We start from the raw sequence: 19,069 nt of genomic DNA, 5'->3' as shown, positions 1-19,069 counted from the left end.
GTTGCACCTATATGTTTGTGTCCATGCATTTCTGTGTGTAACACCCATACATGCAAAGCTTTCATGTTTGGTCTGCCCCTCTGATTAGTGTGGACCATGCCTATACAGCAGATTTCGCAGCAGATTTGTCATTCAAACACTTGATTTACGTGAAGTGAATAAGCTAAATGAATGTGCTGCTCTGCTGGGTTGCAGCCTGCATCTATCAGTCCAGTAGTATATAACCCCCTGCATCTCTCAGTCCAGTAGTCTATAACCCCCTGCATCTCTGTCCAGTAGTCTATAACCCCCTGCATCTCTCAGTCCAGTAGTCTATAACCCCTGCATCTCTGTCCAGTAGTCTATAACCCCTGCATCTCTCAGTCCAGTAGTCTATAACCCCTGCATCTCTGTCCAGTAGTCTATAACCCCCTGCATCTCTGTCCAGTAGTCTATAACCCCCTGCATCTCTGTCCAGTAGTCTATAACCCCCTGCATCTCTCAGTCCAGTAGTCTATAACCCCTGCATCTCTGTCCAGTAGTCTATAACCCCTGCATCTCTCAGTCCAGTAGTCTATAACCCCCTGCATCTCTCAGTCCAGTAGTCTATAACCCCCTGCATCTCTGTCCAGTAGTCTATAACCCCCTGCATCTCTCAGTCCAGTAGTCTATAACCCCCTGCATCTCTCAGTCCAGTAGTCTATAGCCCCCTGCATCTCTCAGTCCAGTAGTCTATAGCCCCCTGCATCTCTCAGTCCAGTAGTCTATAGCCCCCTGCATCTCTCAGTCCAGTAGTCTATAGCCCTCTGCATCTCTCAGTCCAGTAGACTATAGCCCCCCTCAGTCCAGTAGTCTATAGCCCTCTGCATCTCTCAGTCCAGTAGACTATAGCCCCCCTCAGTCTAGTAGTCTATAACCCCCTGCATCTGCTAAAGACATGTCCATTTTATGAGTTAAAATTATGTCTAATAATGGGTAAGCTGCCATTGCTTCATTGCCCTTTACGGAGCGATGACACGCAGTGGTTGTTGAATCAAGGTGGACTGGTCTGGAGCCCTTCCACCTACCAGTGTTATTGAACTGAGAAACGAGTTGTTATAGCTGACGTGGCTGCAGATTCCTATTGCTGAGGGAGTGTCTGTCTGCCTGAACAAATACCTCCAGGGCTTTTCCCAGACGGACGCAAACAATCTGCCCAGAGAACGTCTACGACGCTGCAGTCAGCTGAGTTGAATGAGAAACATGGCTCTATTTTTGGGGCCGATGTCCTCCGCGACGAAGCAGCGCTGACTTGATGTCATTGGTTAAAACTAGGCCTATGCGAGTCGGTGTGATCTGTCTATCTTGGTCTCCTTCAGAGTCTTTGAGGTGCTTAAGGAAAGGGTCCTGCCAGATACGAGTCCGCCCCGCCCGTGTGAGACAAAAACAGGACATGCGGGTTTTGGGGGTCTATCAAAGCTGTATAGGAGACGAGTTGATTCTTTGAATCTGTTGTGTTTCCTAGGAATGCGCTGATGAACACTAATCCACTACTCTCTAGTCTGGACAGTCTCACCCATAGTTCAGGGATTACAGCTTCAGAAGAAGACAACTGGGCCCCAAACTACTATGGGTGGAATGCGTGGACAAGGCATAAGCAGTCAACCTGCTTATCCTCCCAAAATAGTGTGTTCAAGGTTTAGTGTACTTCTGCGAGCACACATTTGTAAGAGAGTGAATGAGTGTTTTTATGACACCGCACGTACAGGTTTTCATACATCTACAGAATTCGTTGTACTTTACTCTGTATGTAGGCCTACAGTATGTCTGTTTGTCATACAACTGGGCCAACCTTCTGAGTCAATCCATTATGATCCAATACATTAAGTAGAGATCACATTTACAACCTCTCCCCTCTGTGCTAATTAGAGTGTAGTAATCACAGTTAACCTCAGTTGTAGGCTTTTTTTTTTGTCTTGGCAGGGTGGCACAGTGCGTGGGCAGGGTGGCACAGTGCGTGGGCAGGGTGGCACAGTGCGTGGGCAGAGCCAGCAGTGGCCATCTGGTGCCAAACTGGCTGGCTGTTTTTAAATAAGGAGCTGGCTGGTTGATAGTCATGCCACAGTCCCATTAATCATTTTCCTGATCTTAACGTGTGTGCGCGGATGCATGTCTATTAGGGGTGTAATGGTACACGTATTTGTACCGAACCACAGGAAGTAGGGGTGCCACAGAAGTCACTCCCTGATGAATCTAAATTAAAAACGCCTTAAACATGTTGACACATTTTGCACTGAAATCACCCCAGGATTCCTACCACCGTATTGGAGTTTACATCCTGACTTCGTAGAGCTCTGACACTCAGCTGTCTCCCACAGGACACACCTGTCCCTGGGACATCCGTGCTGGATGACTCCTAGTGATGATGTGTTTAACATGTGCAGCTGGGTGCCAGCAAACACAGAGCGTGACCTCATCGTCACGCGCCTATGTCCTGTCTACTATTGTCTTTCTTTCCCCGGCAAACGCTGTGCCTTGGGACTGATGATGTCACAGTGTGTGTACTGTGTTGTATCACGGTTTGGATGAGGAGATCATCTGATTTAGATGAGATCACTGGTTGGTAGGAGTCGGTTGCCACCTCACTGGAGCAGGCTAATTGGGATCCTAATAAATCAAATCACTAATGGTTGTTTACTAACCTGTTCGTGAACAGTAGCTTTTGACTTTTTAATGAGAGATGTCACTACCAATTGAGTGCCCTACGATGTTAATTCTCTCCCCCTAGTTTGCACGTCGTTGTTTTGAAAGGAGGTTGAAGGGGATGTAGGGAGACGGACAGTTGCTTCCTGTCATGAGCATCATGTCAGAGGCCATTTCCGATATGAGGCCTGAAGCCAATGTTTGTGCTGCTCTGTCTGTCCGTCTATTTTTCATCTACTGTATGTCTACCATATGTTAATTTAACTGTAGGAGGAGAACATATTTTCTTTTGTATCCATGCAGTTTTTATGGTTTTACCAGGGTCACAAAGTTCAAACATTTATTTTCTGTAATGTTGAATATTTTACATCACAACGAAGCATGTCTGTGAACATTTATTTAGGGAATCATGGAGTCATGTATCAATAGAACAATGTTCAGAATGCTGAGCTCTCCTTAACACGACCCTGGATGGTTCGATAGACCAAACATGCTCCCTCTGATACATATTCCTGCTGTAAAGATTTGTTATTGCTTTGCTACTTTGAAAGTTCCCATTAATTTGACAATGTGTACCCCTGTTTCTCCCTCTGTCCCCCAGATCGTGTGGGTGTCTCACTGAGCAGCAGCCATCATGGCCCTGGTTCAGGCTCTGTCCATCCCTGCTGAGTGCCACCACACCCCCGGCCTCAGCGGAAACCCCGCCCCTCTGCCCCCCACACACCCCCCAACCTCCCCTCCACCTCCAACTCCCAGGAGGCTATGGGCTCCGTCAGCAGCCTTATCGCCCAGCGCCCCGGCCCGGCCCACCTGGTGCGTCACTACCGGCCCGTTGATGTTGTCCCCGAGCCGGGCGCCACCAGGCTCCACAGAACCACGTTGGGCGCCACTTCCTGCCTGGCCTCTTTTGACACATCTCAGGATCCGCTGCACAGTAGCCTCACTCCGCCTGGCAACAGGAAGCCTTTGATGGTGATTGGCTCCAGTAAGGACAGCGGGACCAATGGGAATTACTCGTATCTGAACCAGGACTATGTGGGAGACTGGAATGACAACACTGTGGTTCATGGAAGCCCTGGGACCGGGATTGACACAGGGGAGGCCAAGGATCGGCAGCTTGGGAGCCTCAACGGGAACGTGGAAGAACCCCCTCCCAAACTGGTCCCTGTGTCAGGGAAGCTGGAGAAGGTGAGTGTGGCCCTGTCCAGGCTATATGGAACAGTCATTCAGTCACTTTGAAGTAGATGAATCCACTCTCACAATAACACGATTAGAAGAAATGAATGAAACATTCACTGAATAAACATTATTTACAACCTCTTACCCAACAAACCATTTGGTCTTTCCCTCTCACCTCTCAGAACATGGAGAAAACAGTGATCCGGCCCACTGCCTTCAAACCCGTCGTCCCAAAGTGTCACAACTCCACGCAGTTCCTTTCCCCTCGCCACAACAGGGCCAGTCTATCAGACTGCCAGAACAACCTCAACCTGTTGTCACCTGGTAGCCAGATGGACACCTTGCCGCCCTGCTCGGAGAATCGCAACTCTTACAGCGGCGGGCGCCACACGGGCAGGGGCAGCCAGACCTGCTCCATGTCTGACTCGGGACGGAATTCCCTGACGAGCCTGCCCCCCTATGGCAGCATCCCCTGCAGCCTGGCGCCCGCAGACTACCCGCCTGGCAGTGCCCACCTGGAGCCCACGAAGACCGCACACGGGCACTCCAACTCGGACAGTGGGTGCTCCTCGTCCAGTAAGAGCACAGGATCGGTGAGCGGACGTGGCCAGCCCCTGTCGGACAGCGGGTCGAGCGAGCGCTCGCCAGCCCCTGTGGAGGGGGGGTACGAGGGGGTAGTGAGGGACCTGGAGGATAAGCTGAGGGAGAGAAACGTGGAGCTGCAGCAGCTCCGAGACAACCTGGACGAGAACGAAGTGGCTATATGCCAGGTACGTGGTGAGGTAGATGGACAAAAGAGCATTGGACACATTATCTTGTCATATATTCTAAAAAGCATGAAGACACCAAGCTCTCTCTCACACACCATGTACCATCACACACACAATGACAAATGTCATGACTTATTGGGACACTAAAACCCTTACAATCACCACACACACACAATGCCACCTTCACCTACCCAACCCCCGTCTTCCCTCTTTCCCCAGGTTTATGAGGAGAAGCAGAAGCGCTGTGAGCTGGAGCTGGAGGAGTTGCGTCAGAGCTGCGCCACGCGGATGCAGACCCAGTCCCAGAAGGCCCAGCGTGCCCAGCAGGTGCTCCAGCTGCAGGTCTTCCAGCTGCAACAGGAGAAGAAGCTGCTCCAGGAGGACTTCGGCCAGCTGCTGCAGGAGAGGGAGAAGCTGGAGGAGCGCTGTACCTCCTACGAGAAGATTCAGTTAGGGTCCAGGCTGGATGAGACCAAGTGGGAGGTGAGATGGACCGTCGCGGTCTGTGGCCCCATTTCAAATCCACCCATACTCTAGTCCCTACCTCCTAGGTCTTAGGCACTTCTGTAGATCTCGTTGAGGAAGTGGATGAGGGTCTGCCCCAATGCTAGCAGTATGTGTCTACTCCGGTACTCTGGTATAGACAATAAAGACACAGTGAATTTTACACAATTCATGAATGCCACTGTAACTCATTTTGAGTAATTATTGTCACAGTCGGACAGGCAATTTAAATGAAATGATTCAGTACAATGGGGTACTGATAGTGTTGTATAAATGGTACCCTCAGTAATATGCTTCCCCAGGCATGTTTGGCAGGCTAAAGCCTGGCACAGTGTCCCATCATCATCAATCACATTGTAACAAAGACACCAAGCTCCCTGCTCTCTCTCTAATATATTTCCTCATACACTGAGTGTACAAAACTTTAGGAACACTTTCCTATTATTGAGTTGTACCCCCGTTTGCCCTCAGAACAGCCTCAAAATGTAGGGGCATAGACTCTACAAAGTGTCAAAAGTGTTCCACGGGGATGCTGGCCCATGTTAACTCCAATGCTCCCTACAGTTGTCAAGTTGGCTGGATGTCTTTTGGGTGGTGGACCATTCTTGATACACGTGGGAAACTGTTGTGTGTGTGTGAAAAACACAGCAGCGTTGCAGTTCTTGACGCACTCAAATTGGTGCGCCTGGCACCTACTACCATACCCCCTTCCAAAGCACTTAAATCTTCACCCTCTTAATGGCACACATACACAATCAAAGGCTTAAAGATCCTTCTTTTAACCTGTCTCCTCCCCTTCATCTACACTGATTTGAAGTGGATTTAACAAGTGACATCAATAAGGGATCATGGCTTTCTCCTGGATCCACCTGGTCAGCCTAAGTCATGGAAAGACTTACTAATGTTTTGTACACTCGGTGTATGAGGGAATATATTCAAATGTTTACACAGTATACAGTGCATTTGGAAAGGATTCAGACCCCTTGACTTTTTCCACATTTTGTTACAAAAACATTTTAGAATAAAGCTGTAACGTATGTTTTTTTTCCTTCATCAATCTACAGACAATACACAATACCCCATAATGACAAAGCAAAAACTGGTTTTTAGAATTTTTTAAAAATGTATTTAAAAAAAATATATATATATGACATTTACATAAGTGTTCAGACCCTAGTACTTTGTTGAAGCACCTTTGGCAGCGATTACAGCCTCGAGTCTTCTTGGGTGTGACGCTATTATCTCGGCACACCTGTATTTTGGAAGTTTCTCCCATTCTTCTCTGGTTGGATGGGGAGTGTTGCTGCACAGCTATTTTCAGGTTTCTCAAGAGATGTTCCATCTGATTCAAGTCAGGGCTCTGGCTGGGCCACTAAAGGACATTCAGAGACTTGTCCCGAAGCCACTCCTGCATGGTCTTGGCTGTGTGCTCAAAGTCGTTGTCCTGTTGGAAGGTCAACCTTCGCCCCAGTCTGAGGTCCTGAGCACTCTGGAACAGGTTTTCATCAAGGATCTCTCTGTACTTTACTCCGTTCATCTTTCCCTTGATCCTGACGAGTCTCCTAGTCCCTGCCACCGAAAAAACATCCCCACAACATGATGCTGCCACCGCCATGCTTCACCGTAGGGATGGTGCCAGGTTTCTTCCAGACGTGACGCCTGGCATTCAGGCTAAAGAGTGTAATCTTGGTTTCATCAGACCAGAGAATCTTGTTTCTCATGGTATGAGAGTCTTTTAGGTGCCTTTTGGCAAAGCGGGCTTTCATGTACCTCTTACTGAGGAGTGGTTCTGTCTGGCCACTCTACAATAAAGGCCTGATTGTTGGGGTACTGCAGAGATGGCTGTCCTTCTGGAAGGTTCTCCCATCTCCACAGAGGAACTCTGCAGCTCTGTCAGAGTGACCATCGGGTTCTTGGTCACCTCCCTGACTAAGGTCCTTCTCCCCCAATTGCTCAGTTTGGATGGTTTGCCAGCTCGAGAAAGAGTCTTGGTCGGTTCCAAACTTCTTCAATTTAAGAATGATGGAGGCCACTGTGCTTTTGGGGACCTTCTATTTAGCAGAAATGTTTTGGTACCCTTCCCCAGATCTGTGCCTTGACACAATCCTGTCTCCGAGCTCTACGGACAATTCCTTCGACCTCGTGGCTTGGTTTTTGCTCTGACATGCACTGTCAACTGCAGGACCTTATATAGACAGGTGTGTGCCTCTCCAAATTATAACCAATCAATTGAATTTACCACAGGTGGACTCCAATCAAGTTGTAGAAACATCAAGGATGATCAAAGGAAACAGGATGCTCCTGAGCTCAATTTCAAGTCTCATAGCAAAGGGTCTGAATACTTAAGTCAATAATTCTAAAAAAACTGTTTTCACTTTGTCATTATGGGGTATTGTGTGTAAATTGAAGAAGAATTTATTTTATTGAATATATTTTAGAATAAGGCTGTAGAGTAACAAAATGTGGAAAAAGTCGAGGGGTCTGAATGACTTGTCATATTCCCACATATTTGTGGTGTGTTTCCTCTATATGACACTAGTTGTGTTTCATCCAGGTGTGTCAGAAGTCTGGGGAGATCTCCCTGCTGAAGCAGCAGATGAAAGATGTCCAGGGGGAGCTGGCTCAGCGCATGGGGGAGATCGTCTCTCTGCGTGGACAGCTTCGGGACTCCCTTGGCGAGCTCACCACCAGCCAGGGCCTGCTGCAAGAGGCCAACACTGCCGGCCACACGCGCACCATGGAACTGGAGGTGTGCCAGAACGAGCTGCAGCGCCGCAAGAGTGAGGCCCAGCTCCTCCGCCAGAAGGTGGGCCGACTGGAGGAGGAGACCGCCCGCCTCCGTGCTTCCGCCACCAATCAGACAAGCCTCCAGAGCCCCGCCCACAATGGTGGTGGAGGCAGGCAGTGCCAGGCCTTCCCAGAGGGGGAGGAGCCACACTTGTTGACCTATGAGAGCGACGAGGCCAGGGCCTATGAGAGCGAGGCCCTCCAGAGCCTCCGGCTGCAGATGGACGGTCTGAGGGCGGAGTTAGTCACAGAACGCCAGCGGGGGGAGGAGCAGGCATGTAGCTTTGAGGAGGAGCACAGGGTCTGGCAGGAGGAAAAGGACAAGGTGATCCAGTATCAGAAGCAGCTGCAGCAGAACTACGTGGGGATGTACCGGAGGAACCGGGCGCTGGAGCGAATGCTGCGCAAGCTCAGTCTAGAACTGGAGACCCGGGACGAGCTGGAGGAGCAGGATGAAGGCAGTGGCAACGAGATCAACTTTGACGAGATCACCGCTACTGAGATCTGACACCACCACTTTTTCTCTCTGTCTCCTCCTCCATCTCCCTATCAGCCATATACAACTGATCCCCTAGGAGCGTCTATAGGAATCCAGATAGCCTCTATAATGACTTAGTAGGTCAGGATCCTTCCTTATGGTTCCTTCAGGGTCTCTACAGTATGTAGTAGTCTGTCTATAGTTGGTCTACTCTCCGTATGTTCCTGCTTTTCCACGCCGTCTCACTGTCTCATTAGTATGGTTGACTCCCGCTGGCTAATGTCGACACACACACACATACACGAAAGAATGCACACACACACACTTCTGTCTCTCACGGACATGGTGAGTTGATGTGGTTGAATGAGAGTTCACTAACCGGGAGAGTGATTTTGAAGTCTGTTGAGTCTCGTACAGCTTGGAGGGAATACATCCAGTTTTTAATTTTTTTTTTAGCTATTCCTAGAATTACTCGCTGAACATCATGTAAACACACAGGGGGGCTCGGCGCTCTTCCTAGGAATTTGTACTTCCTCGTCATTCACTGTGGGTGGTCTTGTGTTCTTGGTAGGCAGAGCTTGATAACACTAGTGTTCTTCAGCATGTTCTCAGATACTACAGGTTCAATGCAGATACTTCAGGTTCAATGGCAAAAAAAGGGAAACGCTTCAATGTTACCAAAAGCCTCCTCATTCCATGTGACACATATATCTAAATATGGACCTTAGTGGTCTTGAATTGCTATACAGTATCTCTAGCTAAAAAAATGAGACACCGTGGAAATTCAAGGTAAAAGTCGCTAAAGCACACTCGGATATGCTTTCTATTATTGTGAAGAGAATCGACTTTACCTTTGATCTCCCTTCACCGACGTACAAAAGCACGGATGGATGAATCTCTATGGATCTTTGTGTTTCTCTGGCAATATTTGTACGCTGCACCGGCTGTTTGTGAAGGTGCTTTTTGTACAGGCTGTGAGAGAAGACATGCACTAAGTGAGCGACGTTTCGGGCTCTATTCAATCCACATTGCGGAAGTTCCGCGTTAGAGGAATTTAAATTTAAAGGCAATGTTCCCGCGTTAGCATTCACAGTAACCACTGTATATGTCGGGTCAATCTCTACCGCCTCAGTGACACAGATTTAATAGAGCCGGTCGTCTTTAAAAAAGTTAAATTAGACTGACCATGATAGGACTTATCTTTTCATCAACTTCTGTATAAAAAATAAAAAAACACACCCATTCACAAGAGGATGACACTTAAATGTCCCTTATCGCTGTTAACCCTTCATTTGTAGATATCCTTAATACTGACATCGTATATGGTGAAATATAATAGATTTCTTAGAGATATAATCTATTTCAAAATAAACATAGCCACTGTGAATAGACCAAAGCAATGTCACATGTCCTGTTGGTTCCTTACAGTACCATGTCTGCATATTGGTGTATGTGTGAAGGCTACTCGTGGTTCTACAGTACCATTTTTTTTTTTACATTAAATGTATATTTTCATTCTGTAAATGTCTTGTACCAACTGACTATGTTTTTAATAAAACGAACGATAAAACGAATAGCTGCTTTTCAAATGGATTACTGATGTTTGGCTCGAAACTTCATTTTATGACAAACTGTTACATAATTACAACGGTTTGGTTAAATTATCATTAAGCATGTATTGAATGGTTGATTCTATTAAGTCAGACAAGGAACATCAAGCCACAGAAGTAAAACATGATCAGATACTCTTTTTATTTTATGATGTTAAGCCCTGTTTATACACGTACATTGTGGTAACATGTCACTCTCCTCCTTTATCTAGATTGTATCGCCTGTGTAGACACTTCTCTTGACACCCAAGAATTTGAGAAACTTAGAGCATGTTTACAACTGATATCAACATGTTCATGACTGACAGGTGGATGTGATCTAAGCCTGCCATCTTCTGGTCACTAGCAGCACTCCCACCCACCTCTACACACTGGCTCAGACAAACAACCATTAGTTCACTTCACAGGGGTCCTGAAAGGCAGTCGGATTACAGTTTGCATAAATTAGCTGGTGTGTTAATGATTTAAGTATAATTCTAAGACATGTCTATATATAGATGTGTATATTTATTTTGCATAATTTTCGAAAGTGTCTGTGATGATAAATAAAATAACATGTAAAATAACAATGTAAAAGGAAGAATTGTGTGAACTGGTCTACTATTGGCTCAGAGTGGCTTGATGCTTTAGGACAGCACACAAGTCACTGTCTGCTGATTCCCATGGCGGCAGGTCTCTTCCTCCCCTCGTTTGATTGGTCAGATCCTCCTGGGTCCCCATAGAGGGAACAGAAGTTTCCTATTAGCCCACATAATTCCTTCAGACCTTCACTTTTCACTATAGCCTGTGGAGCTTCAGTTTGTGTTGCTCCTAGGCTTTAGGTCTTGGAACTCCAAACCAAACCCCATTTTTTTCTGTGAAGGGAGTCAGTCTTTAGTCGGGGACTACATCATTAGTGGGTAAATTATCTGTAATATTGCAGATTGTGGCTTCCATCAATGTAATTGTCTGCATCATTTCCAATACCCCATATTTTTGGGGTAAATATATAAAGTACCATTCCAAAGTTTGGACACACCTACTCATTCCAGGGTTTTTCTTTTTTTACTATTTTCTACATTGTAAAATAATAGTGAGGACATCAAAACTATGAAATAACACATGGAATAATGTAGTAACCAAACAAGTGTTAAACAGATTCTTCAAAGTAGACACCCTTTGCCTTGATGACAGCTTTGCACACACTTTGCATTCTCTCAACCAGCTTCATGAGGTAGTCACCTGGAATGTATTTCAATTAACATGTGTTCCTTGTTAAAAGTGAATTTGTGGAATTTCTTTCAACAATGCGTTTGAGCCAATCAGTTGTGTTGTGACAAGGTAGAGGTGGTATACGGAAGATAACCCTATTTGGTAAAAGACCAAGTCCATATTATGGCAAGAACAGCTCAAATAGGCAAAGCAGGACTACAGTCCATAATTACTTTAAGACATGAAGGTCAGTCAATCTGGAAAATTTCAAGAACTTTCAAAGTTTCTTCAAGTGAAATCACAAAAACCACAAAGCGCTATGATGAAACTGGCTCTCATGCGGACCGCCACAGGAAAGGAAGGCCCAGCGTTACCTCTGCTGCAGAGGATAAGTTCATTAGAGTTACCCGCCTCAGAAATGGCATCCCAAATAAATGCTTCAGAGTTCAAGTAACAGACACATCTAAACATCAACTGTTCAGAGGAGACTGTGAATCAGTTCTTCATGGTTGAATTGCTGCAAAGAAACAACTACTAAAGGACACCAATAAGAAGAAGAGACTTGCTTGGGCCAGGAAACACGATCAATGGACATTAGACCAGTGGAAATCTGTCCTTTGGTCTGATGAGTCCAAATATGAGATTTTTGGTTCCAATTTTTTTTTTTTTTGGGGGCAAAATGGCGCCATAGAGAGAACACTGTGTTTCAGCGAGCTCCCGTGGCATTCGTAAATTTATATTTTTACATTAATCTCCTAGCTTGAAAAAGTGGTAGAATTGGCTAAATACGTTATCCTACAATGAGTCTTGACGGCTATTTCTCAAAAATCTCTGACAACATGCCCAACAGAACTTCCATTTTAAATGGTCTCCCTCAGGTTTTATGTATCTGGGTATATTTGTAACTCCTAAATTCCAGCAAATGTACAAAGCCAATTTGTTCCCTTGTTTGATACAATAAGACAGGATCTGGAGCGCTGGAACTCTCTCCCGATTTCTTGGTTGGGTAGAATATCCCTCTTGAAAATGAACATTTTACCTAGACTACTTTACCCAATCCAAATGATCCCAGTATTACTCTCCAATAAGGTAATAAAGGATGTAAATGGATGGCTAAGTTCCTTTATATGGAGTAAAAGCAAGCCAAGACTTAAGATGGCAATATTGCAGCTGCCAAGTTCTATGGGTGGCTTGGATCTGCCCAATATCAGGTTCTATCAGTGGTGTGCCCACCTATGTTATATTTCTGACTGGATCACAAACGATGACTCCTCTATTTGGTTAGACATTGAGACTTCTCTTTCAAAATACCCCTTATAGGATCTTTTCATTTTCAGAGGTTTCAAGTCTGTAGAAGATCACTGCAATAATCCCATTACACTTAACACACTCAACGTATGGAGGTCAGTTCAACGCTTCCTGGGAAGGTCCAAACTTACCTATGTATGCTCTTACCCCAATTCTTAACAACCCAGATTTTGGTCCAGGATTGCTGGATGCTGGCTTTCACTTTTGGCTTAATAAGGGCATACGCAGACTAAATGACTTATTTGCTGATAAGATTTTATTGTCATTTGAGCAGATGGTTGAGAAATATCGACTCCCAAAGCAGGACTTTTTCCGCTTCCTACAAGTAAGACATTATATTCTGAAGAGCACCACCTTAATTGGTAACCCTGATATGTCTGTCATTGAAAGAATGCTTTTTTTCCCACAAAGGAAAATGTCTGTAAGTCTGTTTTATGATGTTGTAAGGTCCTTTTCTGCTGTCAACACACAGAGGGTGAAACAAGTGTGAGAGAGAGAATTGTCTGTTACTACTGGCGAAGAGATGTGGGAGGACATTTGGAGATATGCAAAAACAATATCTATATGTAATCGCACTAGAGCAATCAAATTATAGAATAATACACAGATTGCATATATCCCCAAATCACAGACATGCTTTTAGCCCAACTTCCTCTTCCCCTCAGTGTCTTAAATGCAAAACTGATACAGGCACCCTAAACACATTGTTTATGGTCATGTACCAAAATACAAAGATACTGGTCTGGTCTGGTGTTCTGCAAGAAATTGAAAAGATCCTAGGGGTTGATCTAGAATTGGACCCAGTTTCTTTACTGTTAGGTCTCCCTAGTAGGCATGTTACTTCTGTGGGTAAAAGGAGGCTTTACAACATCCTGACCTTCGCAGTGAGGAAAAACATCCTTTTACAGTGGATTAGTGATAAGGTTCCTTCTATTAAAGATTGGCATAAGATACTATTTGAATGGGTGCCTTTGGAATATCTGACATGTACATTACATTCTAAAACAGATCAGTTCTACAAAATGTGGGAACCTTATTTAAATGACCTAGAACCTAAGGTATCAGCTATTATGCTACAAGGATTCTCTTAGAATGGTGGTGATCTATGTATTTCAGAATTACACTACGTTCCATGTGTGGAACCTAACTTCTTGGTTTAAACTGAGCTTTTTTGTTTAATTTCTGTTTGTAAATTTGTTTAAAATGCATGTATTGAGAGACGCAATGATGGGGATGGGGTGAGAGAAGCGCCGAGCGGGAAGAGGAAAATGGTGTGTGTGTGTGTATGTACAGTACAAGCATGCAGCCCCAACTCAAAAAACATCCTAGATACATCATGCTGAACTGAGTTTGCCAAGCACTACGGTATTGATGTTAAAACAGAAGAGATGTTGGTGGCCAGAAACTTTCATGCCCAGAAAAGAGAGGCTGGACGTCCTCCCAAAGATATGCTTGCTGTGTATAACCTCCTGGATGATGATATGTTTCCTTCTCTGAAGGAAATCATTTGGGTTGCCCTCACAGTTCCAGTGAGCAGCTGCTCCTGTGAAAGGTGTAAGACAATGGGTCAGAAAAGGCTTGCAAGTCTTGCAGTCATGTCCATTGCGGGTGAAGTGCTTTTGGGCCACTAAGCCACAATAGTGTCATCGTCCGCTTTGCCACCTTTAAAAACAGGAGATACACTTTGATGCATCCAACCACAAAAGAACCATCAAAAGAGAGAAGCAGGAGGAGCAGTTCTGTAATATAGGTTGTAATATTTGTTTGGGATCTTACTTTTTTACACGATTTATAATTATTTTTCTGTTTTTTACATTTTATTTAGCTCATTAGTCAAATTTAGTTTTACGTGCATGATACTGTTTAAATATTAGATCGGTGTCTACCTCAAACTATGAGACATGTATACTTTTAGCCAACCTTGACCAAAAATAACTAACCTTATTTTTATGTATTTTTAGCGTAACAACAGGTGTAAAATCTATTATGAAAAGATATATTGTTTTTTTTAATCCTGGGGGAGTATGCCGAGACCCCCCTAAAAGAGGCTTAGCCCTCCTGTCCATGAATCTCTAGTGACGTCCCTGGCTCAAGGTCATCGGCCACAGATAAAATGAGGTCAAATCACGTTATGTCTACAGTCACTTTAATTGGACTGATCATGTCAACATCATACTTTCTCAATCTTAGCTAGCAAGCTAACAAGCAGTTATCATCATGAATCACATCTACAATCTACTGGCAAATCCCTTTCAATCCTTGTCATATGAAGATAAAGTATAGATAAAATGTATCGGTGCTCATTGGCCATAAACATTACACAACTAGTCGGAAATGGCAAATTCAACAATGAGTGGTTTGGAACGATTCAGTGGCTAACTGCAAGCATCTCAAAGCAATCACTATTGTGCTTCCCCTGCCTGCTATTCAGTGGAGGGGGTGTGTGGTCCAAGTCTTTTCCATGTTTAAAAGGACAAACATTCACATGAAACATTATGGGCCAGAAAAGGTTGAATAGATTGGCCATGCTGTCAATCCAACCCAGCATGACTTCTGCCACCTTCAAAACAACTGGAAACGAGGAACTCGGAAATCTCAGACTTAAGTGAGTTCAAGACACCTGGGAACTCATAAAAACAAGCTCAGACTGGGAAAATACGTTTTGAATGGTCATTCAACTCGGAGTTCCAAGTCGGGAACTCGGGCCTCTTTCCAGAGCTCCGACCTGAAGATCACTAACGTCATGATTCAACCTTGTCGTCATGATTCAGTTGTTTTGAAAGCACCATTAATCCAGAGAATGACAGTTTGCCCACAAGGACAGCCGTGACACATTTGAGTGAGCACAGCACAGTCCAAGAATATGTCTTGTAATACTGCTGCATAAATTATGTAATAAGCAAGGGAGATATGCATAAAGTAGCTAATAAAGTAATACTAAGTGTATGTTGTGTAGCAGTAAGCTGTTATTAGCCCATGTGTCTCCCCCAAAGAATTTGGTACCTCCTTATCAGAACTCAGCCTACCTTTCTGACTTGGTGGTGCACATGTAGCCGATAGCCTGTTTTGGAGAAACATCATCATAGAATATATTAACAGCTTTCATTATCTGCATCTACTGTATGTCCCCGTTATTTTTCCTACGGTTCTGACTTGGTGGGGGAATACTGTAAGAACAGCCCATGTTCTGAATTATGTTGCTGTACACTTCAAAAGTGCTGAACAAATACTTCAATTGACTACTCGCTCATTAATGTCTTAATCGAAATTACGGCTTGCCTCTTATCAGCTCATTGTTCCCCCTTAGTTTGTACATCTCAATTGTTATTTCTTAAATACAGTGCATTCGAAAAGTATTCAGACCCCTTCAATTTTTCCACATTTTGTTTTACATTACAGATTTCTTGTTAAGTTGATTAAATAAGACATAATACCCCATAATGACAATGTGAAAACAGAAATTCCTTATTTACATAAGTATTCAGACCCTTTGCTATGAGACTTGAAATTGAGCTCTGGTGCATCCTGTTTCCACTGATCATCTTTGAGATGTTTCTACAACTTAATTGGAGTCCACCTGTGGTAAATTAAATTGATTGGACATGATTTGGAAAGGCACACACTTGTCTATTTAAGGTCCCATAGTTGACAGAGCATGTCAGAGCAAAAACCAAGCCATGAGGTCGAAGGAATTGTCCGTAGGATTCTGTCGAGGCACAGGTCTGGGGAATGGTACAAAGACATCCCCAAAGAACACAGTGGCCTCCATCCTTCTTAAATGGAGGAAGTTTGGAACCACCAAGACTCTTCCAAAAGCTGGCCACCCAGCCAAACTAAGCAATCGGGGAGAAGGGCCTTGGTCAGGGGGTGACCAAGAACCCGATGCTCACTCTGACAGAGCTCCAGAGTTCCTCTGTGGAGATGGGAGAAACTTCCAGAAGGACAACCATCTCTGCAGTACTCCACCAATCAGTTATATGAGAAACAAGGTTCTCTGGTCTGATGAAACTAAGTTTGAACTCTTTGCCTGAATGCCAAACGTCAGGTCTGGAGGAAACCAGGCTCCAATCATCACCTGATCAACACCACGGTGAAGCATAGTGGTGGCAGCATCATGCTGTGGGGATGTTTTTCAGCAGCAGGGACTGGGAGACTAGTCAGGATTGAGGGAAAGATGAACGGACCAAAGTACAGAGATATCCTTGATGAAAACCTGTGGTATTGTGCGTAGATTGATGACGGGGAAAAAACTAGAATAAGGCTGAAACGTAAAATTTGGGAAAAGTGAAGGAGTCTGAATACTTTCCAAGTGTACTGTAGGTCTATCTCATTAGTATCTAATTCATCATTATGTATTATGTTATCTCATGTGCTTTTCTTCACGAGGAGGGGATAGTACATCATCTTTTTGGGTCTGTAACCATGTTATCCATTGACAATCTCTTTACATTCAAATATTATTTTTCAACAAAAAGTTGAGTAATATAGATAGACCCATGTAATTTCAGTTGATATTGCAAGGGTTGTTTTGTTTGGGCAATGCGCTGTCAGTGCTTTGGTATATTGTCTATAAAAGTGGATCCTCGTAATTGTATTGTCCTTCCTGTCACGTTCTGACCTTAGTTCCTTTATGTCTTTGTTTTAGTAAGGTCAGGGCGTGAGTCGGGTGGGTAGTCTATGTTCTGTTTTCTATGTTGTGTTTTTGCGTTTGGCCTGGTATGGTTCTCAATCAGAGGCAGGTGTCGTTAGTTGTCTCTGATTGAGAATCATACTTAGGTAGCCTTTTCCCACTTGTGTTTATTTTCCGTGTCAGGGTTTGTTTCCACGCGGAACTGTTTCGGTTTTGTTTTGTCACGTTATCGTTTATTGTTTTGTTCAGTGTTCTTATTAAAAACCAAGATGAACACTTACCACGCTGCGTTTTGGTCCGATCCTCAGAAGAGGAAGAGGAAAGCCGTTACACTTCCTTTGTAGACCACATAGACCTGATAAAATACTAACATGCTGTGTAGTGGCATTGCTGTCATATATCTCAAATAAAATTGGTTGCGTTTGCCCCACCAAGATTGACATGCTAAAATCGCCATAGCACACCACTATGGGTTTCTTCATGGTACCCAAACCAAAAACATATTTCATTTATTGCTCAGTTATGTATCGAGCCATGTCGTTGTGGAATGCTCTGCCACCAGAGTTTACTCAGGGAAAAAGCAAGTTTACCTTTACAATATATTTTTTTTATCTGTATTTTATCACAGCGCCTCTCCTCTTTCTAGAGATCGAATTTAACTGTACTGTACATATGAATATGTATATATTAAATATGAATAGTGTGTAAATATTATTTTTTTGTCTCTTGGTGTATTTCCTATGTATAACTTTTATTTTATATATAAAAAAATATTTTGAATTTAATTTTTAATATCTCATGTTGTTCTCGTCTATTACTGTTTTGTACCTTTGTCATGTATTTGCAAATTGTATGTGGACCCCAGGAAGAGTAGCTGCTGCATGTGCAGTAGCTAATTGGGATCCTAATTAACAAAACAAACTGAATCAGATGTAGAATGTTATAACCTATAGATCTTTATGCTATCATTCCACTTCTTTGTCCAGATAATGTCATGTAGGAAAATCTAAATTCCACATCTTACCGGTCCTCCTCTTCCTCCTGAAAAACAGAATAGGATTTAGATGGAAATTACACACTTCACTGGAAAGTGTAGGCTACTGACATAGCCGTGGGAAAAATCACATTTTTTCAATCAATAATAATAATAATTATTATTATTATTAATAATGCCAAAATGTTGAATTTTTGTGTACTGGCCCTTTACTAGTCCTGTATTAGCAGACCGATATAGCTGCCTGTAGTGCAGGTCCCCAAAGATTCGGCACCCCCACCAACAAACATCTTCCCGCAGCTAAGGCTATAGATTTGTAAATTACTAAACCTGTTTATACCTGTATTCCTCAGTCATTCACTCCACACTTGATTATAATGTCTCTTATCTTATGCATGATATTGTAGTTGTACAGTGTAAATGTGTCTCCCTGGTGTGTTCAAGTGCCCCCCATGACATCTTCGCTCCCTCCTCAGACGTCATCCTTCTCTGAGGCTATGACTTCCTGTGTGGGGTCAATAGTGTCACTTGTGATACCGTGACACATCGGCCTCCTATGTTGAGTTTGTCAGAGGGAAATTGGTTGAGTAAGAAACCATGTTTTAAGCCTGTCTCTCTCATTTTGTGGGTAATCTTTCTCTGACATCACATGCCCTATCTCCTTCTTCTCTGAGATTATGATCCCTGTCTGATATCTCTTGGCTGGCTTGAACACCTCACAACACATTCCTCCTTCAGACTTGATTCCTCACTGTATTTTCTAGACATCTTCTCCTTCGGCACCCATTTCTCCATGATCTTTCCTATTTCTTTTCCTGGTTTGTCATCCATTTATTTAGTATTTTCTTCCCTGAATGAAATGTCAATTGCTAAGTCTTTGGGTAAAAACAGACGATGGAAATGTTCAGCATGTCTCTAATAATACATTCTAAATCATAATCAATAATTGAAATCTGT

The 19,069-nt window shown here is 43.9% G+C and overlaps 1 protein-coding gene and 1 pseudogene across 5 annotated transcripts in view; both read left to right on the top strand.

Moving 5' to 3' along the window:
- LOC118357767 (twinkle mtDNA helicase-like) overlaps window positions 1–3,330 on the top strand; it is a 62,953-nt pseudogene extending 59,623 nt beyond the window's left edge.
- The window catches only part of LOC118357603 (leucine zipper putative tumor suppressor 2 homolog), a 38,142-nt gene extending 28,189 nt beyond the window's left edge, over window positions 1–9,953 (top strand). For all 5 annotated transcript variants that reach the window (XM_035734884.2, XM_035734882.2, XM_035734883.2 and 2 more), the window contains 4 exons: window positions 3,263–3,849; window positions 4,023–4,610; window positions 4,830–5,093; window positions 7,669–9,953. In XM_035734884.2, coding sequence (XP_035590777.2) covers window positions 3,424–3,849; window positions 4,023–4,610; window positions 4,830–5,093; window positions 7,669–8,409 — 2,019 coding nt within the window. In that variant the 5' untranslated portion in view covers window positions 3,263–3,423 and the 3' untranslated portion in view covers window positions 8,410–9,953. The remainder of the gene's footprint in view (window positions 1–3,262; window positions 3,850–4,022; window positions 4,611–4,829; window positions 5,094–7,668) is intronic.
- The last annotated feature ends 9,116 nt before the right edge of the window (window positions 9,954–19,069 follow it).

The sequence above is a fragment of the Oncorhynchus keta genome, chromosome 24 (assembly GCF_023373465.1).
Source record: "Oncorhynchus keta strain PuntledgeMale-10-30-2019 chromosome 24, Oket_V2, whole genome shotgun sequence".
In the NCBI taxonomy this organism is placed as follows: domain Eukaryota; kingdom Metazoa; phylum Chordata; class Actinopteri; order Salmoniformes; family Salmonidae; genus Oncorhynchus; species Oncorhynchus keta.
This window is presented reverse-complemented; position numbering and strand designations above follow the sequence as displayed.